A 26,530-nucleotide genomic window follows, 5' to 3' on the forward strand; every position below is an offset into this window, starting at 1 on the left:
ATCTACCATCTGAGTTGCCGTAGCTTCTGACGAGTCATCAACGAAGTGTGTGGTCCCGCGTTGTCCTGGTGGAACATTACACTCTTCCTGTTGGCCAATTCTGGACGCTTCTGGTCCATCACCTGCTTCAAGCGGTCCAGTTGTTCGCAGTAGATGGTAGAATTAAGCGTCTGACCATACGGGAGCAGCTCATAGTGGAAGATTCCCTTCCAATACCATTAATCACAAAGCAAACCCTTCCTGGCCGTCAACCCCGCCTTGGCCACTGTTTGGGGCGATTCACCGGCCTTCGAACACGACCGTTTTCGCTTGATATTTTCGTGTATAATCCATTTCCAACGGTATTTTGAGTTTGCCAAATAGCGACAAGTCAGGTGGAACTAAATCAGGCGAATACGGTGGTTAAGCCACAATTGATTGAAAATTTGGCGAAAAACTCACGAAGAATCAAAGCAGTTGCTCATAGTTCCAACCTCTCTTTAGGAATAACTTCCCAAAAACAACACATAACACTCAAATAGTATTGTTTGTTGATAATTTGGCGGGTCAGAAGGAATTCGGAGTGCACCACACCGCGATATTCGAAGGAAACTGTAAATATAACCTTGATTTTTGACCTGCTTTGACGTAGTTTTTTCCAATTCGGCCCATCTTTGCCAAGGTCTTCAGCCGATTGATCATCTGTTTCCAGTTCGTAAGCATAGATCCAAGTCTCATCGCCAGTAATAATATGTTTTGTGGTATCCTGGTTGTCGGAAAGCATTATTTCACAGACGTTAACCGACGTTGGTTTTCGGAAAAATTTAGTGATTTTCGAACCAATCGTGATTTCACTTGTTTAGGTCCAAATGATCTGTCAAAATGGTTTTCACTGTTCCTTCTGAAATTCCAGCAATACCAGTAAGATCTTTGAATTGTAATCGTCGATTCTTAAGCATCCATTTCTTTGTTTCATTGACGTGTTGATCATCAGTAGATGTTGATGGCTGTCCTGGACGTGGTTCGTTGTCAACATGTTCTCGACCCTCTTTGAATAATTTGTACCAATCAAAAACACTTGTTCGCTACAAACAATATCTCCCAAGACCTTTTCCAACATTATGAACATTTCGGCACCAGAAATTTGCAATCCGATCATAAAATTTAATGAAATTTCTTTCTTGAATAATTTCACTGATCGAAAAAATAGTCAAATGTGTATACTAAACACTAATGGTTGTATTGATGTGACATTTGGCACAGATGTCACTGATTTCATACCAACCTTGAATAAAAAATTGCAACGAATAGGTTTTCGCGCGAAATTTTAATTATAAAGTCTTGCTATTTTTTGCCCACAACAGTAGGTATGGTATGATAATTGCTCAAACGACGACCACGCTTTTGAGTTAGATCTCTTACCAGATGTCAGTTGTTGAAGCTAATTTCGGAAGAACGGGTTTAAATTATATGAAAACTTCCTTTTTTATTGTTCCACTTGTACGTGATTAAGGCTAAAATACTGTGGATCTCACATTTTTGAATATCCAAGTCTACTAGCGGATATAGAAAAAATATCTAGGTAGGTATGTAAAAAGTTCAAGGCGCTTTGTTGATACAGGATTTTTGTTCCGAAAGCGGCTGTTTTTATTAGACGAAATGTGATGCTTTCTGGGAAAATTTTTCATAGAACTTAAACTAATAAAAAAATCTAATAGAAAACATTCCACTTTTAAGTTTACATCTTATTGACACAATTTTTAAATATTTTAGTTTATTTAATTTCGATCGCACTCACATCTTAAATATCAACAAAAAGCGATTTCCTGAAATTGTCATGGTCGACTGTTTTCTTATAAGAAATATATAAAAATTAGTAAAACTTTTCCGGTGAGTCCAAACAGCTGCGATCTTTCATTATAGTCGCTTTATAGTCAATAAACAAATATTCCAATATGCTATTTATATTTGCATATATATGTATATGCACGATTGAGAACAAGGCAGCATGCATTTGGATCTCCTTAAACACCAATTCATTGAATTGGAATAATTTTATTCCAATTTTCACCCCAAATTTCGAATTTCTTTCAACGCGCTTGCAACTCGTAACACAAATTATGCATTTTATATTTTAAGCATTATTTTTCTTAACTTTTTTTTTAAGCAGAACCCATAATTCGTTCCGCTCAATTATTTTGTGCTCGGTCTCCGCCCGAAATTTCCGAGATTTATTGCGTGCGGGAACGTCGAATTACGATGAGGCTTTACATCAAACAGTTGCTGTTCTACTATGTACATATGTACATTCGTTTTGTACATAAATAAATATGTGTGCAGGCACGCGTTCGCTGAAATATGAATGGAGCCGACACAAAAGCCGCATTTTTACTGCAATATATGGCTGACCCAGTTGATGGGTAGTGACAACAAGAATTATTTTATTTAAAAGCGTATGCAAATTCAGTCGTCTATTGATTTTATATATGTAGATACATGTTTTTCAAAAAATTCATGTGTATATGGTGAAACGTGTGAAGGAAAGTTTGTAGTTGGTACCACACGCTGACGAAGTAAACGCAACGGAGTTTTATGATTCATTCAGTTAGGTGTATGTATATTAAAATAGATGCACTACCGATCAGTAGGCGTCCACATGATGTAATAACTGTCTAGTTGCTAAAACAAAGTGCCATAAGTGATGTCAGCCGTGTGACGCATGCGCGAAAGTTTTGTGCTTCTTTTTTGAAGGAGAAGTCTTTCTCTCAGCCATTAAATACATAGCAGTTGTCTCTCAGTTAAAAACCTTACGTGTTCTATAAAGAACTATACTATGTGCTATGGTAGCTCGATATCGATGATTCCGACCATAACTTCTTGGACAGAAAAGGACATAAGCAAAATTTCAGATCAATATCTCGAAAACGGAAGGGCTTGTTGGAATATATATAGATGGACATGGCGAAATTAACTCAGCTTGTCAAGCTGATTACTCATATACCCTATGTAACTTAGAGAGTTTGCGACGTTTCCCTCTGGGTATTACAAACTTCTTGGCAAACTTGATCTACCTTGCTCAGGGTATAAAAATGTTTGCATTTTAATTTTTGAGAGAATTTTATCACATGAATCATTCATAATGGTTAAATTGGGCTCAAACGTGTAAAGCAAAATTTAATAGCAAGCGGTTGTACTAAGGACAGCGAGCGAAGAAATTTTGAATTAAAGATAGCTAAGATCAAACAAAGCTCAAGTAAGCAGGAGTATTATAGACATAAGTATATATGTACGTTAAGGCGGAAGATCCAGCAAACTTTCAGAAGCTTCCAAAAAAGTCTTAACTTTTCGCAACGCCATAATTTTTGAAGAAAAATGATGCGATGATTCCACCGGTCCACAAACTAGACCAAACCGTTTTTTTATCTAGATAAAATGGCAGCTCTTGAATCTCTTTAGGTTGTTCTTCCTCCCAAATATGGAATTTTGCATGTTTACATACCCATTGAGTCGAAAATGGGCCTCATTGCTGAACAAATTTGGCTCGAAAACATTGGATCTTCTTGAAACTTTTCAACAGTCTATAGAGCATAGCGATTTCGCTTGGGAAAGTCGAGCGGCTTCAGTGGATTCACAAGCTGTATTTTGTAAGCTTTTATCCCGATTTAAAATGCGCCAAATCGTTCCATACGTCAGTCCATTTGCTGCGAACGACGTCGAATTGCCTATCCACGGTCTTCGGGTACCCTTTAGCGGCTGCTATATTTTCCTCACTGGACGTGGTCTATATAGTCGAATATTATCCAAGAATGAATGGTGGGTCTGACGATGGATGATGATGTGGCGAATAGTACGCTCAGTAGGGCAATTATATTGACCATAAGTTGAGCAAAACGCCCGTTCTTTACAGAAGGTGAGTTTTCATAATAAAGTCAAAAGATTTGTCAACACTGTTCAGGCGTCTAACCCTTAAATGATGAAATGTCAAACAAAATAAAACTAACATAACAGCTTGACACGAATCACTTGTGATCTGTCAAAAAAAAGGCTATTGAAAATAGTGCCTTTACTGGGATCACCCTTCCGTTATAACTGAAGTCTTCCGTGTATGGAAATTTGACTGAAAACTAAAATTAAATAGGAATTGTATTCGACACCATTGTTTAACCAGCGTGGCAAAAGCATCTACGAATTTTAGAAACTAATCCCTTTGAAGTAGATTAATAAGTGATTGAGGAACCTTTTTTAGCTTGGCGCCAATCCTACGGGATTGTAGGTTTAATAAAGCAGCAGATTATATTAAAAACGTTATCAAAGACATTATATGAATATTTCCACACATGGCTTCCTATATACCAATAAACTTAAATTTTCCATTTATCGAAATCTCAGTATATGTAAGTATGTGTTTTCAATTTTATTCTTAACTTGGATTAGAAACACAATATTTTTTATTATTATCCAAACAACATGATTCAATGAATTATTTGGTGTGAACTTCCTCATAAATTTCATACACCGAATAAACGTTTGCTACTACTTTTGGTGCGCTTGAAAGCTAGCCGCGGATGTTATAAATCAAATTATTAAAATTATTTGCTAAAATTAACTATTTTCCAATAATTATTATTTTCGACAGCCAAGTGTCTGCATAATTTATGGTAGAATTAAACAATATATTAGAATAAGCATAAGTTAATGCAAAATAAAAATAATTTTATACCATAGGCCTTTTCGCATCAAATCCTTCTTGCTTTAGAATGAAAAAAATTAATAATTGAATTAGCAAAAGCTTTCCAGAGCACTATAGTCCGCTTTGTGAACGCCATAACCACATGAGTTCTATGTAAAAAACAACTTACAAATACATGTAGAAATATGCAGAAAAGTGTGTTTATACTTAAATATGTGCCAAACAATTTTGGTATTGTTTTCTTTGTAGCGTTTTAATAATTTATGTATTTATTCAAAACTCGTCTGGCAATTTGGTTTTCATTTCAATGTCAAATTTCGCCCTATGCATTATAAATGAGCCACTATTAGTTCAATTCGAATTCATTTACATACACAAATTTTGCTCAACATACAAATACAATACATCAATACATACAAATACATTAATATATATAACATACTTAAATATATATATTTTGATACATTTGCTTCCATACACTATTTTATCGAACTATAAGGGGACTATCGACAAAGCTTGTTTGTTGTTGTACGGCTCCGCCATGTAGCAGCTGACCTTCTGAAAAGTTATTTTTGAACAATTACATTTACATGTGTTTTCTTTTTTTTTGGAAATTGTTGGTGTTCGATTTTTTCGTTTATAAATAATGTAATGCTTCATATATTTTTTTCAACGAATTTTTATTTCTTTACAATACAAAAGTTTAGTTCAATATTGCTTCACTTTCAAAATATTTAATAAATAACTTGGAAAAATTACAAGAAGTATGGGCGTTACTGGTACATGTTTGCTAATTCATTTTTAAATTTCTTAAATATAAGTATGCGGTAATAATAATTTAGCTAAATTGCGATGGGTCGTAACAACGTCTCTTTGGTTCAGAATTTAACTATGGCTCCGCTGCATATAGAAAGAGTAAGTCTTCGTGTTGGCGAAGATATGAAATGAGTGAAAAGGAATGGTTTTTCACATTTCGGTTGCACTGAAACTAGAATGCTCTTCACAAATAATAAAGTTTCCATACAAGAATTTGATCATTCAGTTTGTATGACAGCTAGGCGCTACAGCCGTCCAATCTGGAAAGATGAACATTTTTGTTCTGAAGCAAATAAGTTCAAACTTTTTTAGTCCCGTAACATATTGCATAGAGTATAAGAAATTGTTCACTTAACGGTCTTTTGTATCAACTGAAGCGTATCGATATTTATAAACTCTTTTATATTGTTATGGTGGAGAAGCGATTTTTACTAGACCCTTACTATTGGAAGAATCAAATATCGTAACATATAGCTTTTTATAAGAAAGTCTCCCAAATATGATACATAAGATTTCAAATATCAAAGTCCAACTAAGAAAGACGAAAGAGTATATTTTGTAAATATTCCGGTATTTTGGGCTTTTGATGAAGGTGGAAGTTTAATACGAGCAGTTTGGGCTTTACGAATTTCAACCTATATCGTTGGTTGATGACTCTAATTAAGTGCTCATGTGCAGCCACCTAGTTTATTTAGTTTCCGTCATCCAGTGCACCCTGTTTAGGTGTCAATGGCCGCCAAAGGGCGACAAGAAAAACCGAAAAGTGCTTTTTTTGCGATTGCCACGTGGTGCCAGGTGATGCCCTCAAAGCCCTGCGTGTCCCCTAGACGGCGCAATTTGCTTGACCCACCTAGCTGACATACTCTGCCCGCTCGATGTCGCAGAAGTGAGCAAAATATAAGTTAATGACAGATAAGGAAATAACACAGATGAAGACTTCCGCCCATACGTTATAGTTGCTGGAATAATAAGGGCAGAGCAGATTTAATACGTGTCAAACAAGACCAGTTTTTATAATTTTTTTGTGTGTTGGATTATCTGAAATCAAAAAATCATTATCGCGTCGTTATATAATCACTTTTCCCAGGTAACGCAGAGAGGATTTCAGAAATATTTTAGGAAAACTTTCAGGGAAAAAACGTGATTGTTTGCGAAAAAATCCGTTAATCTGATATTGTAAAACAATAAATATCAACAATTAATAAAAAAGAACCCTACAGCCTTAAAATCAAAATTTAAAAATCGGCGCAGTAGTTTTAACATTATGCAGGGTAACGACTTTAAAAACATGATTTGTGGCGAAATGCCTTAAAGTTTTGAAATCCGATATAAAACGTTCAAACGACGGTTACAAAAATAAAATCTCCAATTGTAAACGTCACATACCCAATATAAAGGTTATCGCAGGAATAAAAGGATTGGCGCACAAAGCTTAATCTTTACCGATTGAACTAATATCTTCCTTCTAAACCTGTGCAATTATTTCAAAAATTTTGTTGAATATTTTTAACAAAATCAAGTGTTTTGGAAAGAAAAGTCAAAGGTTGCATTCATATATTTTGTATGAAAGACCTAATCTTTCAAAACACATGCATCATGCCACAGCTTTTGAGTAATTGGTTCGTGAGATGTGACATTTTGAGAGACGCAACTTTTTGTAATACGAAAACGCTGGATAAAATGGATTTTCATGGTCTAACAAAATGCTGTCACTGTCTTATAGTTGAAAAATCAGCTGCTATCAAACTATTTCCTCTCGAACTGTAGCGCTAGGTAGTTGAGGCGAAGTGTCTTGCACTTCTGGCGAAAAAGAGAGATTCCACTTTTATAAAAAAAATATTTTTTACTTTCAGAGGTATTTATATATGTCATGTTTGTATTTATATATTTGTTTAAATATACATACATATGTCTGCCTTCAAACGTTTATTCGCTTTTCAATTCCAATTTAATATAATTAAACGAATTACTGTTGCTTTACTTTCATTCGGAACGAAGCTTTGCCCACATTACTGTCAGAGTATTTACGTCTACAGTGTCACTTCATCTCACTTAATATATTATACCCTGAACAGGGTATTTTAAGTTTGTCACGAAGTTTGCTATCTATAAAGCCGACGTGATTTTGACAGCTCGTGGCGACCGTGTTTATGTAAAATTGGCTGTTTGGTGTGGATGAATATAATATCTACAGAATATAGCAGTTGTACAAACTGACCGATCAAAATAAGGTTCATGTAAGGAGTCTGTGAAGGGTATTAAAGTTTTCGGTCCAACTAAAGTTAATGTTTTATCTTGTTTTTTCTACAACTTTGGGTATATAGTACTTGTATGTATATATACATAGATATTTATAAGAGCATTTGTTGGCATTGGATTCTTACTTATTGCTTACGCTCAGCCTCCGCTATTTGCACATAGAGATATGATCACAATGTTTTACATACATACTGACTTATAACTCGATTCGTTTATCTTTCAAAGCATTTCGTTCACGCTTATACATACACATGTATATATATTGCCTGCTGATGTTGTGGGCGTATTTATCGCTTAGTTTCTTCCGTTGATGATGTGATTTCAAAGCCGACACCAACACACATTCGTTCGTGCAAATATAGTTTGCTCTAAGTATAAGTATATGTATATGTGTTTCAAGAATATTTCCCTGCAAACACGCATTAAGGTATTAAGCGTTTTGTTATTGTAATTGCTATTATGACATCCATATGCTCTTCTGTATTTGTATATGTATTATTGTCTCTCTATAATAGATATTATCACATCATTTATTATTATCGTTGTTGTTGTTGTTTGTATAGCTCATTACGCTTATTTGTGTCAGCTATTAATGATGACGTTATTGTTTTTGCCGCACAATGAGCTGTTGAATACACATGTCATTATGGCTGTTGATCTTTTATAAAAGGCGTGTCGTAATTATGTTGATCACCGGTTCCATGCGCTTGATTTGCTGTTAAGCAAACATTGAAGGCACATTGTTTGTTTAAGACTAACTTATTGATAAATTCATGTTTTAAATTTTTAAGTCGATTTACATTGTTAATATTTTTAAAGCTATTTTCATGTTTAATAATTATTTACTTTGTTGTATTAGCCAAGAAGCTAAACGGTAAATAGTTTAGAGTTTGAAAGAATTACGTACATACATAGATACATATATACCTCTTAGATTATTGCGATGCTTTTAGTTGTAATTCCAAAAAAATATGGAGGAACATACCAACACTGATCCATATAAGAGCATTCATAACCAGCTGTGTTATATTATATGTACATATGTAGTATGCAAGGTCAATGCTGTAAGACACTTCTGTTTTACAGGGTTCCATTTAAACTGCGCGCGCAAGGCGAATAGATGGTTTTTACTAAATTGTTTGTCTAGGAAATTGGACCATAAAAGAAATGAAAAACAAGTTTGTTCGAAATTTGGTTTGTTTTCTAATCAGATCACGGGTACAGAATTGTTAAAATTGTTGCAAACGTGCTTTGAGGAGTCTACTTCATCACGAGAAAACGATGAAGGCGTAGATGTTCTTGACAATTTAGCTGAGAACCCTATATTCATGAAACGCATGATTACTGGTGAGGAGTTTATGAAAATGACTTAAAAACTGTTCAACAAAATAGTGAATGACGCTTCAAAAACCGAAAATTCACGTAGAAAATCGATATAATGCTCACTCTTTTCTTAGATTACCGTTGTGTAGTTCAGGATGTCTTTGATCCCCAGGGTCAAACGCACTCAATAAAGAATACTATTTGGTTCTACGACCGAATTTGTGGGTAGAATAAAGCATGATTGTAATTGGCCCTTTGGTATTCACCTGTTACTCGTTTTTGTATTTAAAATCATTGAATCCACTAAATATCATTCGATAAAAGTATTGAAGGTCATTCCTTTTGGACATAACAAGTATGATTTTTTTTTTGCGGCTTGCACATTACTTTTCCCAGCTACTCGACTAGAATGGCAATATTTTCTCAGAAGAATTTTTATTGTAGACGTTGAATAGCTTGATTTACACTGTGATATATTGCTGCAGTAAGTTAAGGCCTTTTGTAAGCATATGCGGAGGAATTTGTAGAGCCAACATCCATATAGACTTCAATGGACGATTTCACTTTGTTTTTAAAATTATAACTCAATGATGGTTGTGGCACAATTGAGTTTTTCTCTTTGAGGCTTAATCAAATGTAGCTTTTGATAGACCTTGTAAGACCCTCGCAAAAGAAACAGAACTTTTTAAATATAACTGTTTCTGTTGGCGCCACCTATTGGTGGGTATATGAAAAAAAAATTTGATCTCTTGTTTACATTTCGTAAAAATTTTAAGACAATTGGATAACTACAATCGATGTTATCGATCAAAAAGTGACAGCAGCTTTTGGTCATCGGTCGTAAAATGCATTTTGAGCAAAGAGCAAATATTAAATTTTGTTTAAAGCTTGGGAAAACGTTTACTGAAACATTTCAAATGATGAAAAAAGTTTATGGTGATCAGTGCCTATCCCGTAGTAAAAGGTTTAAGCGATTCCAAGAAGTTCGTGAGGACCTCTGTGACGATCAGAAGTCGGGCCGGCCAAAATCAGTGATTACCCAAAACAATATTGAAAAAGTGCAGGAATTTATTAAGAATGAGCCGAAATCTTCTTTGTGTTACATGGAAATGGAGTAAAATATCACCAAAGACTCCATTTATAGCATTTTGATAGACAAATTGGGTCTACGGAAGGTGAGCTCCAAGTTTGTTCCGCACAAATTGACTGAAGAGCAAAAATTGCTACGAATTCAACATTGTAAGGATTTGAATAAGGAGTCGAGAAAGGACATAAACTACAAATATTCGATTGTGACTGGTGATGAAACGTGGTGCTTTCAATATGATCCCGAAACCAAACGTCAAAGTGCCCAATGGAAGCATCCAGACGAGTCATCACCGAAAAAAAGTCGTCTTCAGAAGTCAAAAATAAAGACAATGCTGATTTGTTTTTACGATTCCGAGGGTATTGTACACCGAGAGTTCGTCCCACCTGGCCAGACGATCAATGCTTGGTGTTATGAAGCGTTTTTTGTCAAGCATTCGTCGTGCTCGACCACAATACCGTGAGGCAGGGTCCTGGCGTCTGTTGCACGATAATGCGCCGTGTCAGCGGTCGACGCTTGTCACTGATTTTTTGACAAAAAACTACATATTAACCATTAATCACTCACCCTATTCACCTGATCTGGCACCCTGTGATTTCTACCTATTTGGAAATCATTTGCCCATGAAAAGACATTGTTTTCAGAACATTTCAGCTATCCAAAAGGCGACGACCGATATTCTCAAGAGCATTCCGAAAAATGACCGGGTAAACGCTGTATCGAAGCACAAGGAAACTACTTTGAATAAAAAATGACAGCTATATGTTATAGTGATTCCATCTGTACAATTACTATGGATATTATACCATTACCGTAGAGAATAACCTTTTTCAAATTTCTTGTAAATAACTTGTCGAATGAAAAAGTTTTCCATACAAGCGCTTGATTCCGATCGTTCAGTTTTATATCAGCTAACGCGTTATAACTAAAAATCTGCACTAATTTTATTTCAGCGTAACTCAATATATACTATTAACAAAAAGGAAAGCTATTGTATGTAGTATAATTATATTATATATTTAAAAACGAAAAAATTAATGAACTTCAAAAAAACTATTGTCAGCAATCCGTCTTTGTTTAGTCAGCATACTTCAGCAAGCATGTTATACACCGTTAGTATCAACTTCCTTGAGGAACTTCCGAATGCGACGTGTCAGCTGCTTCAAATTTTGAGCCTTCCAACCATTTTTATACACTAAAGCTTTGCCTTCTCCCAAAAAAATCCTCAATCGGTCGGCATTGTGTTAAGTTTGTCGGATTCTTTTCTTTAGGCACAAAGTAGATGTTTTTGTTGATCAAGAACTCCAATGTCACATTTGCATAATGAGAAGAGGATTTGACTGGCCGAAAATACGATTTCATCGTTTTTATGGTGTTCATGTATGAAAGGAATCAACATTTTGTCCAAACACTGATTGATGTACGTCTCTTGATTTATTGCCAGTCCATTTGGTTTAAAGAATGGCTCAGAAATACCCTTAGGAGAAACTGCTATGTAGAGCATAACTTTGGACAACATTTTTTGTTTTTTTGTATTGAGTATATTGTTCTTCTGGAGATGCCTTCCGCCATAAAATGCGCCACGTAAACACGCGGTTTCATGAATTTTTTCCAAAAGGTGTACAATTGTGACCCAATTTAATGCTTACGAATACCAACAATAAACCACCGTATTTACCAGAGTTGGCCAAAGTCAAGCTTAAAACCGTGGAACCCGTTTTCTGTCGATCGAAGAGATAAACAAATTCGATGAAGGAGCTGAAAACCATCCCAAAAAGTGTTTATGAAATGTGTTTCGAGGACTGGAAAATCGTTGACATAAGGGTATTACATCTAGTGAAGATTACTACAATCGATCGATGGCACACGGTTTAGCTAACGAGCACTTCAGTTCTTATGAATAAATCAAAAATTGGACTGATACATTGATCGACTCGAAAGATGAGGAGTTCTTTCGTCACGGAATACGCATGCTGCCAGAAAGATGGTCAAAAGTAGTAGCTAGCGACGGCCAATATTTTGAATACAAAAAAAAATGATGGAAGCAAAGTTGTAGACCTAATATGAAGGCGACAATGAAAATAATATTAAATATTTTGCGTTTTATTTACAATTTCCGGGTACTTTGTTGTCACAACATATATCTACTTCTAAATTAATAGGGTAATATTAATTTGAAATTACCCTTTCTAAAAAATTCTTTTACGTGAAATATTTTCTACTTCAAAGCTGTTTTAATTGATTTTTCAAATTTTTCAAGAAATATCCAATAAAATTAATTATAGCAACAACAAATACATCCATTGTAATATACAACTCGTAGTCATTGCTAGTGCTCGCCTCCGAAAGAATAAAATAGTTGTCATAAAATAGCATATATGGTAATCATCTGATAAAATGTTGATACACGTACATACATACATGTATAATATGATCTATTTTCTATAACACATTAATTTTGATATTTGAAGTTCATTTAATCGCTCGATGACATTTATTATTAATATTCTTTGAAATATTGGGTTAAGGTAAGCCTCTCTAATAAGTCGACAATAAATTATAATAAACTTCAAGAACAGCAACCGCTTCGAATTTCCACTTTTAGCTTCTCGCACACACACACTCATAAACTAAAATATGCCTACATTCATGCTTGCATACTTAATCCATGTCAGACACCACAAATGCCATTATTAAATTAAACACAAGTGGCAAAAGTTTAGCAGACCACTTAAGCGCACAATGACACTTTCCTTTTGAGCATTGAAGGCATTTTAGTAAGTAAATAAAATTATAAAAAAGTCAGTTGCCACTACAAATATTTAAGTAAACAGAAATTGCTTGGTTTTTTCACGCAATTTCTCTTTTGCCATTTACTTACTTGCACATGTCTGCTAGTTCACTTAAGGTGCACAACAACAACAACATTGTTGCAGTATTTTTCATTTTATTCTGCTGGCAGCACATATGTACATCAGACTTTCTACAATGGAGTGTTGCAATACTTCTGCTGCGCGGCCTGGCGACCAACGAACTTAGTCACAAACAAACACTCGCCCACATACACACATACACAGTGGCAGCGTAGTTCTGCTGAATGCGCACATTAACTGTGTTTATTGAATTAATTTTTTAAACGACAAATGTTGCCTTTTTGTTGTGTTGTTGTTGTGTAGTTGTTGCTGATTGCTTGTTGCACTCATAAGCTTACAAATAATACAATTGCATTGAGTCAGCGTCGGTGATTTATGGCAGCAAGACGGCGTGTTGGTGGCGGACAGACATAGTGACGGACACGCCTAGAACGTGCCTACGCGGTGGCGACACCCAACAACAACAACTAAAAGCATAATTATCAATCGTCATTAAAGTGCAACACAACCGCTATCACACACACACAAATATAGCAGTAGTGCTAAATATATTAGTTGTTTCGTTGTTGTTGTCCACCGGGAGATATTCACTTCGACAATTGATTGAAGTATGTACATAGCTAAATGCTTGTTAATTTATGGCAGATGAGAAAACAAAATGCGATCTGTTGAACTGTATAATAAATGCATAATAAAATATCGAAGCTGCTATTGTACATATACGTGTATGTGTGTGTGTGTGTGTATGTGTGTGAGCTTTAGAATTTTTATTGGCGCTACAATTTCAATTAATGTTCAGTAGCACTGCTCTCCGGGGTCACATAAATATTTTCATTTCGAATTACACATTTATGTGTTACTTTTACTTGTACTCCCAACAACAACCACTAACTACTTTTTTGTTAAATTATGTAATTAAATTGACACTGACACCCTTTTGCATATACAAATTATGTCATCATCAGTAACACCAGCGATCTAAATTATTGCGAACTCACAATGAAAATAAATAAATAATTGATGAAAAGTACACACAATAAATATGGCTGACAGCTGAGTGATGCATAGCGTTCGAACATACTGTCACTTTTACGACTTTCATAACTTAAACTGTCAATTGGCTGAACAAAATTTATCGATTGAAAAGTTTTAATTGCCATGCATTTCTGCAATACTAAGTAGTCTGAAAAGTTACATTTTTTTCAAAATTTTTTATTAATATTCAACATAACTGCTGGTGAATGCTGAAGTATTAAAATTCAAAAGATCTTCCACTTGTCGATACTATTTTTGTAACCTTGGCTTTCAAAATACGTCTCAGCTTTTGCATTTAGCTTTAGGATGCCGGACCACTGTAGTGTTTTTCAAGCAGAAGTGGCCCGTATCAATCTTGCGCTCAGCTCGCTAACTAAGTGTTCAATGCTAGTCACTAGAGATGCTATTCAGCATCAGACTCGTTTGAGTAGCTGCTCACAGCGGAATCGCTGGCAGCTGCAAAGCCAATAGTTTAGCCAGAGGAGGCACCTTTATCCACCTCACGTCGGAATGGTACCGATTTCGACCAGCATAGGCGTCTTGCGTTCTAGAACTGGACCAATAGATCTTGCGTACACTTAGCAAGCGTTGGTCCTATCTGATTGTGAGATCCTTTTGGCCTATGAATTACTTGCCATGAGCAAAGTTCCGCGATTGTAGGAGTTCTTAAAGGACACTGTTCAATAGGCATTCATGCGGTAAGGATTGAAATCTTGATGGTCGTTAGTTGTCACAGTTACATGGAGAAGGGTGTGCTAGAAATTGCTAGGGACTTTCCCTTCCGCTGTCCAAGGGACTGAGGCTGAAACATATCGGTAATCTTACCTTCGATACACTAGGAGTCGAAATCGAAATTGATATGAGGAAAAAATTTCAACAAATTTGTGATAGGCTCAAAACGCTTTGTGGATCTGTAAGATTCTTATGATCCAGTATTTAGAAAATATTAAGTACCACAACGGAGCGGCGTTCTAAGCTGTCCAATTGAGGATGCTTTTTAGGATTGACTCCTTAATCTTACCAAACCGAATCTATCATTTGCTTATTCATGGCCACTAAATTTCTTTCTACCGAATACTTTCTTGTGGGTTGAGAAAGGATATTGCGCGGAACTCTAGACTCCGAGAATATTTGGGTGAAGGATTCAAGTGTAATGTGAACTATTTTAAAAATGAGGTAGAAGAAGAAGAGATTGTGGAATATGTTCTATGCAAATGCAAGACTTTATATAGTAAAATAATCGCAACTATCGGTCAAAGGTTTCTTGACTATGTCTCGGAAGTTGCACTTTTAGAACAGAGACGAGAAAGCTTCAGACATGCAGTTTCTTTTGGGTTCTTTTCTTAAAAACCCTACCTGTAGTCGCCTTCTTGACGCAGGAACAATAAGAGGAACTTCCTTAACTACGTCGACGACATAAGACAATACGCCGAGCAGACTTCGGTCGCAACTAACTTCAGATATGTACTAACCGCCACATTCACTGTGGAACCACAAACACTTTCACCGACTCCCACTCAGTGAATGACGTACTTGAAGTCAAACCACCACCCATTGCAGGCTGGCGAGAATCAAAGGTGACCCTTGCACAGCTTCATTCTATATATCATACTGTAGCAGTTTAAATTCCTACTTATCCAGAATCGGCCCGCGACATACCAAATATATAACCAGCATGCAACGAGTCCCCGCACGACTCTAATATTCTCTTTGCATGCCCAGCTAACGCTACAGACTTAACACCCCTCTCCCTATCGACAGACCCCGTCAAAACTGCACGGATGACCTCGATGAAAACTTAGTATCTGAACCTCACCACCCTAACGGGGACTAGATAACCGTTACAACATGAACTTACCAACCTAGGAATTTGGAAAACGATTCTTTGTATTACACAGAGCCCAAGTAAAAATACCCTTGTGGCATCAGTTAAATACCTTTTTAGCTAGTTTATTCTTAATACCCAAACTTGCGCTTTTTAAAATGCTAGATTTCCCGAACCCTTTGGCCGAAAGCCGTAAAATGCATGAAGTTTACGAATTGGAAGTAGGTGTGGTTATGATGTGATTATTACACAAATATATACATATGTATATAAATGCATTTTTATTTCCCATCTTTCAAAAAACGGAAACGCTGCAGCCCAACCCATTCCGCCACAAGCCACTTTATAAAGCTTAACGTTAAAATTCATTGAAACATTGCTCACGTAATAAATGTATGCAATCGTATATACATATGTTAATCGATGTTGTGTTAAATTTTAGACGGATAATCCTAATAATTTTTCAAATAAACAGATTTGCGCAGATTTGTTAGTGATTAGCAATAACCTGAAAATGCATAGAGAGCTTGTCTGGTCAAGCGGTGTTATCTTGGATTAATATGTCATTGACTCATTTATATATAGTAAATACTAGCTGATAATATAGATGTGCGTTAAACTGGGGTAACATTTGCATTTATCCACACACTGAACAAGTTCAGCTCATTAATGTCATTAGTTATTCAAAACGTATGCTTGAACCACACATGCACATATACAACATTCATAAACAACAATAACAAGCGCAGAGCAAATGTAGGACTAATTTGTTGTTGTAGTTTGTGGCAAGTACTGCTGCTACTACAGGTGTTTGAGTAAATAATAGCTACTGACTGTTATGAACCAACTAACCGCAACTAAGCCACTTTCTGCTTACCTGGGCTTTGGCTTAATTGCACAGGTTTTAATGAAGTCTCAGATTACACACTTTGATGGCAGTCGGATATAAAGGTCATTTCCGTAATGTTGTGCTTTCAAAGCTAAGTGGGTGGTTTTGTCTAACCTTTGTGGCCGATTTGGTGATATTATACTAGCATGTGGTCTATATACATACATGATTTAATATTAGATTAACTTAGTAGAGTTATTTGGTTGCTGGAATGTTTGATATATCAGTAACCAAATGGAAGAAAATTAGTGATAAAAGTGATTTTCATAAAAGTTTTCAGAATTTAGTTATTTATCGTATTTTTTAATAACTTGAAATCAAAGTCTGGCATATGACACTTCTCAATGTTTGAGCTGCTGCGTGTGACTGCAGCAGCAGGCTCGAAAATATTCCAGCTATAACGCGCCGAATATGCTCTTCTAAAACTACTTCACATAACTCCACAAAATATAGTTCTGCGGTGTCGAATCACATGATTTTAGAGGTACACGACGCGAGATAATGCGCTCCCCAAAAACTTTCTTCACTAAATTGATTGTTTCTTTGGCTAAATAGCATGTCGCGTCGCCTTCTTGAAGCCCTTAAAGTAAGTAATAATGGATCTATAGCATTCCCCCGTGACTGTGGCTTTTTGAGGATGTCATGGCGTCTCACCAATGGCTTGTGAATTTTCATGACTTCAAATGCGACAATTTTGTTTATTAACGTACCCATTCAACTAAAAGAGTGAAATTCGGGATCGGGCGCATCTCGCGAACCGAAACATTATTTTAGTAATAAATTCTCTCGATTTTCAAACGTTGTTCCGGAGTAATTTATGAATTTTTAATGCACATTCATAATAAAAAAAATATATATATATATTTTTGGCATGAAAAGTCTGTTTTGAACACTTTTGAATCAGGTACATACAGCACCTATGAATACTATGTCGTTTCGTGGCTCGCCGACTTGCATACAAATAAATGTTTTGATTCAATTTCTGCCTGACCAAAGATGACAATTGTGGTGTGAACTCCTTTTTAGGAACATAATCGGATAATTGAAAATAATTTGAATTTAAAGATCAATATATTTTGATTTATAGTCATACCCAGATAAGTACAGGCACAAATGTAGATCTTTGGCTTGTGCACAAGCCATGCTAAGTGCTCTCCTGCTTTATTTTGTACTCTTACCCGTTCTTATGATACCAGTACTAGTCTCTAATCATTTCATAGGTATTAATGAATTTGCAAGGTGACTTTCCTTATTTACAGTTACACATTGTGACAAAAAAGTACCCTTAAATTGCAAATAAAACGAAAAATAATTAATTATTCCGATCAAGCATGTCCAAAGAGACATGTTTACGGTACTCTTTTTGAAAATATTTAGTTTTATCGGAACGAGTAAAGCAAGAACGCGTTTCATACCCAAAATATCCACCAAAATCATTCGAACAGACGCGCAAGATATAACGAGCTTTCTTTTCATCTCTCGAACACTTGCATGACGACTTTCAAGCACCATATCCTTCACTTTTTAATATTTTCATCAGTTTAGGAGGTCGAAGGTTGTCCAGAACGACGCATGTCTTCAACGAGATCTCGATGCTTAACTTTTTTCGGTAAATTTCTGGGTGCTTTTTGGTCACAATATAGTAATTTTACTAAGAATTTCAAATTTTTTCGATTGTCATACAAATTCTTGCCATAACTATATCATAGATAACAACTCCAATATTTGTTTTCAAAAATAATTAACCTCTTTTTTTTAATATTTTTCCAGCAAGTTGGTTGTAGAAAATCCGAACGATTCCGATGAAAAATATGAAACAATGAACGAAAAACGTCTGTGAAATTTTGCTTCCGAGGCATTTCGACTGTTGTTTGCTGAAAACAAAAACTAAAACGGATCCTGCCAGTCTAAAGTACTCAAAATTACCGTTAACAAGTCTCTCCTGTTAACCCAATAGCAATCATTTAGTTTGCTGTAGTTTAAGTTAAAAATAAATAATAAATCAAAGCAAACTTCAACAACAACACATCCAAACACTAACTCAAAATGGGCGCAACACGCGACAAGCCGCGCATCAACAAAACTCTCATCTCGCTCAAAGTGGTGGTATTCTTCGTCATCAGTGGTGAGTAGAATTTAACGAAAATAACTATTCAAATATATTGCTATATATATCTTGTTGCCACAGGTATTACCGCGCTGCACGTGCTGCATGCCACCAAGCCACTGCTGCTCGGCCTAAATTTCAATGAGTATCGCCGCATCAGCATTATTGCGCCATTCGTCTCAATACTTGGGCCGCTGGTTGCCGGTCCGTTGGCCGATCGTTTGGCTGCTAAGAATGCCACAAGTTTCGGTCGTATACTACGCTTCCTCACTGCCATCTTTCTGATACTCGCCGTTATTGTGTATGCTTGTCTCTTCGCCATACCCGAAGTGAAGAGGGAGGAAGCTCGTCGTCCGCTTGTCAGTTTCGGTTGTGATTTGCATGGCGCAGTCATATTTCAGGAACGCTGCTCCAAAGACGCCACCTGCCACAGTTGGAAAGAGAAGGTGGGCAATGTGAATTTGACACGCTGCACCTACACCTGCCAAGATCCCACCAAATATGAGAATTTGTATACACCATGGTTTGATGGTATACCCACACCGTTGCCGTCGACGGAACAAAGTTCCGAGTTCGATTATGAAGATGAATCGGTAGCGACATCAACAGAGAGTTTGCGGGAGCGACGCGCGATTGCTGGTTCGGCTGAATTTGGCGGTGAGTTGTTGAGTGCTGAGGTTCAACAACAACAACATCAACGTGTCGAGCGTGCTTTGAAAGATGGCACACCACAGAAGATTTATGTGGAGCCACCACATTTGTGTCTCACGGAGAAGACAGACAGCGGTGAGACGGTGGTGAAGAATTGTCATGTCTACACCCATGACACCAACAATATTGTTGTAAATTCGGTACTGCGTGCTGCGGATAACAGCAAGGATAACGACACACATAGCGCCGAGTGGTGCAAGTATCCTTTGGGTGAGTACGAAACGAATTGATATAACTTAGCGGCAAAAATCATTTCGATTCAGCACCAAGAAAACTCTTGGTTGGACCCCATTATTTTTGCATTGATCAAACTCTAGTTTAACAAACTTGGAGTATTCTAGTTACTAAAAAAATTTTCTCTTCTAAAAAGCAGCTATCAACACTTAGAAAGTTTTCTTCAGAAATATCTAATACCTGTACGTTAACTAAAATACGAAGATTCCCAAGCGGGAATTGCTGTAATTAACAGTTCCGTTAAGTTAATTGCTGTTAATGTAAACATTGAAAAAATCTTAAAAATATTATAGCATACTTTTAGGCGCGAAAAAACTGTAGTACTTACATTCTAAATCTAATTCTACGGGTGAACATTGTATGTGAGACCAAGTTATGCACGAATCCAATTTTGTGATTTTTATGATATTTCCGCTTATCGGTTAATAGATAATATTTTGTAAAATCACAAAATTTTTCTTGACGATCTTCAAGTTGTAAAGCCAGAAACAGAAGACAGAGCAAAGTAAGAGCCAGACAGAATAGTCACAAGCTGGGTTTTCTACATATATACATAAGTACCGCATAAACTGTACATCTAATGTGTTTTCATCCTAGCACTTCAATGTTACAAATTTGAACTGGAACCCAAGCGTACTCTTTTTCTTTCTAACATGATCATCGATAAAAAATCCACATCGTGCAAGCCTTTCAGCGAGAGATTTTCAGTTAAGGGGTTATATGAGTATCCTCGGGTAAAAAATAGTGTTTTTCCAAAATTTGTTCTTAAATAAGAAATGAAATAGTTTATTACAATTTTTTATCACTAGAAATTCTGAAATTTTTGGAAAATATATTTTAAACTCGGCAATTGCGACGCCATTTCCGGTGTCCCTCGGAAAAAAGATGCGCTCGCGTTGGTAGGATAACTCCTTACAGAATCATCTAAAGCGAAAAAATACGTGTTTTAGAAACAACCTTAACTTAGAACTTGGACGAAGGAAAAAACTGAAAATTGGATTTTTGGTAAATTTTTTTTTACAAAAAAATGGAAATTGCAGCGAAAATTTCACGAATTTTTTTTTCAAAATTTGTAATTGATAAAAATTCCTTCGTCCAAGTCTTTACGAACTATATCTCAAAGACCTGTGTAAAATTTCATTAAGATCGGTTGAGTAGGTTTTGAGAAATCTCGCCAACCGACTTCAAGAACACAGTTTCGAGAAAAACGCGAGCTAGCCTCGAGCGTACAAGTTCTCAAGACTGTATCTCCGACACTATTTTTCGGATCAACTTGATAATTAATAATTTAAGATAATATTGTAAAGGTATCGTAGAATTTAATAAGACAATAAAAATTCAATTCAAAACACAACTTTTTGAAACCCGTATACCCATATAACCCCTTAAAGAGTTAGCTATTGTCAGGGGCATGGACATTTTTATATATGTATGTCTTTTTGTCAGTAAATGATTTTATTTTATAAAAGTATAAACAAAGCATCATTAAATAAGGTTTCGTCTTGACATGACAGAAATTTGATAAAACCAAATTAATAATCTTATATGTAATGGCTGTTTGGGTTGATTTATAGTAAGTAGTTCCAACCGAAGTCACTTGCGGTGGCTATTACTAAATCTTCTAGGATTATCTGAAATTAATTAGACAAACAAAATTAGGTGTATTACTAGATCCGTCCTAATAAATATTTTGGTTTTTCGGAAATTAAGAAAATGGAGGCCTCCGTGTTTTTTCCGAATTGTTGGGAAAAACTCACAGTTAATTGTTTATAAAACATCGAAATTGAAAATAAAAAAATTTTAAAATTAGAGCACAAGATAGTCATATTCTAAAAAAATTTCTTTGAAATCGAACCGAGCGCTTGTCGAGCGACAGTAGTCACCAGTTTACACAAAGAACGAAGTTTTGAGGAAAATGTATTTTAAGTTTTGAATGAACATTCCACGGCACCTGAGAACGTTTTGCTAATTAACGAATAACTCTAAAACTATTTGTCAGACTTATTTCAAATTTGGAGAGAATATTTTATAATATACTAGGGGGTTCCGGCCACACGTTGCTGTGGAATAAATTTTATACTATTATTCAGATAAAAAACTATTCAATACAGTGAAAATCTTATTTACGAATAAAGGCAAAAACGTTTTTGTCGGTATAAGAATCCAAGGGATTGCATTTGAGATTTACATAACTTTGAAAATGTTCATACAAAAAAGTTTCATTGGATAAAACAGTGAATTTATGGCTGCTTTCTTAAGCTTTCTTTCAGCCTTTCTGTCCAGTTAATAGAGTTATCCGCTTAATAGATTGTACTTAATAAACATCAACATGCCAATGTGCATGGTTAATGGAGATGTCCGCCTAATAAAGCGTCTATTTAATAGAGCTTTCCTGTATTTTTTATTTATGATTTTTTTACTATCCTATCTTCTAAGTTGGTTCGAACTGGACACAGTGTGCTAAGTTTTGTTGAAATCGGTTCAGTAATTTAGGAGTTCATCGCGGACAAACAACGTGACACGTAATTTTTATATATAAAGATATTAATTATAGAAATGCATTGCAAAGATTTTTTTTTTAAATTCTAACTACCCGTAACACCTTAAAAGTTGCCCTGGATAGAAAAAATACTTTGCGAGAACATGTTTTGACTGTTTAAAATCAATTGTTCTTCAAACTTATGTTTTTCAACAGAATTTAATTTTGGTATTCAATATAAAGATAAAAATTACCACTCAGCATAGATAGTTAGAAAATAATTGAAGTTTTGCACTGCGACCTATAGGTCTATCGCCTCTGCTATATCACATATAGTCACAACAGACCACTCATCACACTATGAAAACTTTATTTAATAATAAGAGGACTTATCTGAAGATCAACTTCATGATAATTCTTCTTGCTCGCGTCATCTGTCAGCGGCTTTACATAGTAATCGACATTTTATTTCATTATGGTCAATTTGTATTGGAAATTCTGGCAACTCAATCCCCTTCAATCTTAATTCACGGCTGCTTTCTCTGCACTGATAAACGCCAACCACAGTCCATATGAATGTGTGGGTGTCACAAATCAATGTATTGTTGTAAATTGCCAGGTCACAAGTGTTTTGCAAACACTTTCAATTAGTGACAACAAATATTCGTGTCAATTTGGTGATTTGTAAACAACTGTGTCAACCAGCAATCGTGTCATCAACTACTAACTAATCACCAGTTACTATGGCACTCACCTCATCATTATCACCTTCAATGAACACATCACACAAATAAACACTTATTTACACACTTACATACATATGTACATGCATATATGCACATGTGTCCGATAGCAAACAAATTTACGTGCGAACAAATGTAATGACAGGCAATTTGCAAGTATAAACAGCGACCAACACTTACCGAACACACATACTCGCACAAAGTGTGGTGGAGGAATTTTTGGCAATATCCATACATTTCCTTGGTCACGACAACCAATTCACCTGTATACTGTTTATCACATTTCAGATGGCTTCCAGTGTAATATACCACTCAAACAGATTAAGCACATGAACGACATCAAGAACGGCACCGCATGCAAACCGATGATTGAATGCCAAGTGATTGATCCTTACGACAGCAAAGGCAGTGTATTGGCCGATAGTGAATGCATTAAAGTAAGTAATACGAAAAGCGCGCGCACACCGCTTGTCTGCAACCTGTCAGTCATACTCATTTAATCTCGTTTTTCCCCACCACTTCCACCTCTCTCTCTCTCTCCCCTCTCTTTCACATACACGCTCATTTTGGCTCAACCGCAAAATAGATTACTGGGGACTTGGATGCCACATTGGGCGGCTACACTGCCATCCGTCTGCTGGGCGATATCTTCGTGATGGCCGCGCTGACACTACTCAATACTGCCATCGTTATAGCTGTGCGCGAAACGTCGGAGGGACGCGGTGAGGTATGTCGTCAATATGCCTGGGGCGCTATCGGTTATGTGCTACTCTTCTCGCCAATCGATTTATTTGCCTTCGCCAACGATTCGAAACACGATGCTGCACTGGTGGCCCTAATACTTGTCATTGTGTGTCTGCTCATCGGTGCATTAGTGTTGCTCTTTGCCACACAAATGCCGCTGAGTCCGCCCGAGTGGTGGTGGCATACAAAGACCGGCATGCTAGTCTATCCCATGTCGGCCATACGCCGTTATAGTCCGGAAATTTTCGTACTTACATTGGTCGCCATACTATTCGGCACATTTTGGAGCAGCATACACAGCTTCCTCATTTGGACATTCAGTGACACGTATGCGGTCACTTATTCGGGCTTGATCTTGGTGTTGGTGCTGTTCTTCAATGTGGACAAATTCATTGAATATTGTGGACATTCGAATATCTTTATCGCCGGCTTTGCGGTCTTCGTCATACGTTTCACGGCGTTGAGTGGTGAGGGCACTGAATGGTTGACCGTTGTCATGGAGGCAGTCGAGCCGGTCGTCATCGGTGTTGTATGGATAACCATTATACTGTATATGCGGCATGCAATGCCTCGCAAGTTAACAGCGACCGGACAGGCAGTGGCTGTGTTGGCCTTCTTCGGTATTGGTAAGTAACATTTAAGTTTTTGAAATGGTGATACTAGAGATTAGTAAGGTGACGGAATATGGTACAATAAAGTTTGAAGCGTTAGGTAAAACTTGCATATTAAGCGGTGTTCTTAATAAGAATGTTTGTGAAGCAAGAACATTTCCTTAATTGTTAAAGCTTTTGGTAAGATTCTAGAAGTTCTTTACTTAACGGTTATTAAAAATGAGGATATCCTAGAGCATCGCTATTTACTTAACTGACCTTTATATTTTCATGATATTTACTTTATTCCAACACAAAATTGGACATAAAGTATAATTTCTTGAAAAGGGAGTTTTACATCGACTCTAGTTTCAGACCACCAGATCACCGTAGCATCATTCAAGCCCATCAACGATCTCTGTCATCAAAGTAGATATGCATTCACCCTTATAGCCGACCGGCTTTGGAGGGTCTCCTTACGATAATTTAATCCTATTGGAAGCGAGTCGGTTGTCCGATGTTCTCTTGCGCTCTCTGCCTGGTCTTACGCACCTCCAAAAACTCATCAAGGAGTGCTTGACCTCATTAGCAATAGTTTTAAGTGTTTGCCATATTAGACTTATACCGAGAAAGCGATGAGCTTGCTAGGGAGCGCACTCTTACACTTAATTCATACCATTCCAATCGAGTCAGTTGTCCGATGTCCCCTTGTGCTCTATCGCTGTATTTATAAAGCTACACTGAGCTTGGCAATCACAGGTCAAAAACCAGAGCTTGTGCGGCTGCGAAATCTTTCGGACCCAAAATGAACCGTAAGAGGTCCGCCGATTTACTTAAATTGAGAAAAGTCAATCTCGCAGTTATTGTAGGGATTATGACTAGGGATTATGACTAAACGGATGTCCTTTGCCGAAGCAATACAAAGAAATATGAGGTGGAATATTTATGTCACTTTCTATCCAGGATCCAAAGTGAACCGTAAGAGGTACTCCGAACTACTTACCCTTAGCAAAGTCCATCTCGTAGTTATTGTAGGAATTTTGACTCGACGGATATAGACAAATATTTGTCCAAGTGTCTCCGACTTAACTTAACCTAAACTCGATTTGGGTTGAACCCTACGACCTAACCTAACCTAACCGCTTTATTAAGACTTTTAGAAATTTGATCTTTTTACTGTTACTACCGGATCTGCGACGAGACAATTAGGAACTATTACATATCTATCTTATAATTTGCAAAACTCACGCATTAACTACGTATGCTCTTTTCCAGGCAAGGGTTTGGGTGCTGTCATTGGTTTGGCGCGCGACGACAAGGAGCCGAAAGCGGACGCGCAGGCCATCCATCAGTGGTTGGCGATTGCCGCTTGCATCATTGCGCTCGTTTACTTTATCATTTACAATTTGATTTTGGCGCCGCGTTGCACGGCCAAGTCACAGCATATCGAGGAGCTGATTTCCGGCTCGGCATCGCAGAATTTCAGCAACGGCACCAATGGGGCCGGCAGCACCGGACAGGGCAGCACCAGCGCTGGCGCGGCGCTGAATGGCAGCTCTAATTATTCACCGCTACGCGTGTACCACAATGAGCGAGGGAAATTGGGACAATTTAGATTTTAAATTTATGCGCTTTGATACACACACACAAACACACACGCACATACATGCATATACACATATGCGCGTCTGCTTGTATGTGCATACACTTGTACACATGTATTTGTTTAAAGAAGTTATATTTTATATAAATTTAATTGGATGTTTACACAAGTAACTTTTAATTTTAATGATTTTTGTATTAAATTAAATGTGTATATATGTATGTATATATATATACATATATTAATTGTAATAAAAAGTACATAAATACTAAAACAAAAAAAATTAAAAGCCGCATTGTAAACATAAAACGAATTAAATTGATGATGAAAAGAAAGTAAATGCTCTTTGTAGCACATTGGCGGTTATGTTGGCGTTTGGCAGCAGCGAGTAGGTACAGCGTGTAGACAGACGGTACGCAACGGTTTCAGTAACACACAATTTTATGCATCATTCAACCCACCTCAGCCATTTGTGTATGCGAATTTCAATGGAGTGTACAATTGACAAAACAGCATGACAATCCAGTAGCAACAACAACCACA

General features: G+C 36.5%; 1 protein-coding gene across 3 annotated transcripts in view; it reads left to right on the forward strand.

Moving 5' to 3' along the window:
• Positions 1 to 26,184, forward strand: part of LOC120777766 — a 92,981-nt gene extending 66,797 nt beyond the window's left edge. The window contains exons 3-7 of one of the 3 annotated variants that reach the window (XM_040109273.1): positions 18,547 to 18,901; positions 18,965 to 19,804; positions 23,339 to 23,487; positions 23,637 to 24,420; positions 25,660 to 26,184. In XM_040109273.1, coding sequence (XP_039965207.1) covers positions 18,823 to 18,901; positions 18,965 to 19,804; positions 23,339 to 23,487; positions 23,637 to 24,420; positions 25,660 to 26,006 — 2,199 coding nt within the window. In that variant the 5' untranslated portion in view covers positions 18,547 to 18,822 and the 3' untranslated portion in view covers positions 26,007 to 26,184. The remainder of the gene's footprint in view (positions 1 to 18,546; positions 18,902 to 18,964; positions 19,805 to 23,338; positions 23,488 to 23,636; positions 24,421 to 25,659) is intronic. The other 2 variants (XM_040109274.1, XM_040109276.1) reach the window with 2 other exon arrangements.
• Positions 26,185 to 26,530: the final 346 nt, after the last annotated feature.

This window comes from Bactrocera tryoni, chromosome 5 (genome assembly GCF_016617805.1).
Source record: "Bactrocera tryoni isolate S06 chromosome 5, CSIRO_BtryS06_freeze2, whole genome shotgun sequence".
NCBI classification, from domain to species: Eukaryota; Metazoa; Arthropoda; class Insecta; order Diptera; family Tephritidae; genus Bactrocera; species Bactrocera tryoni.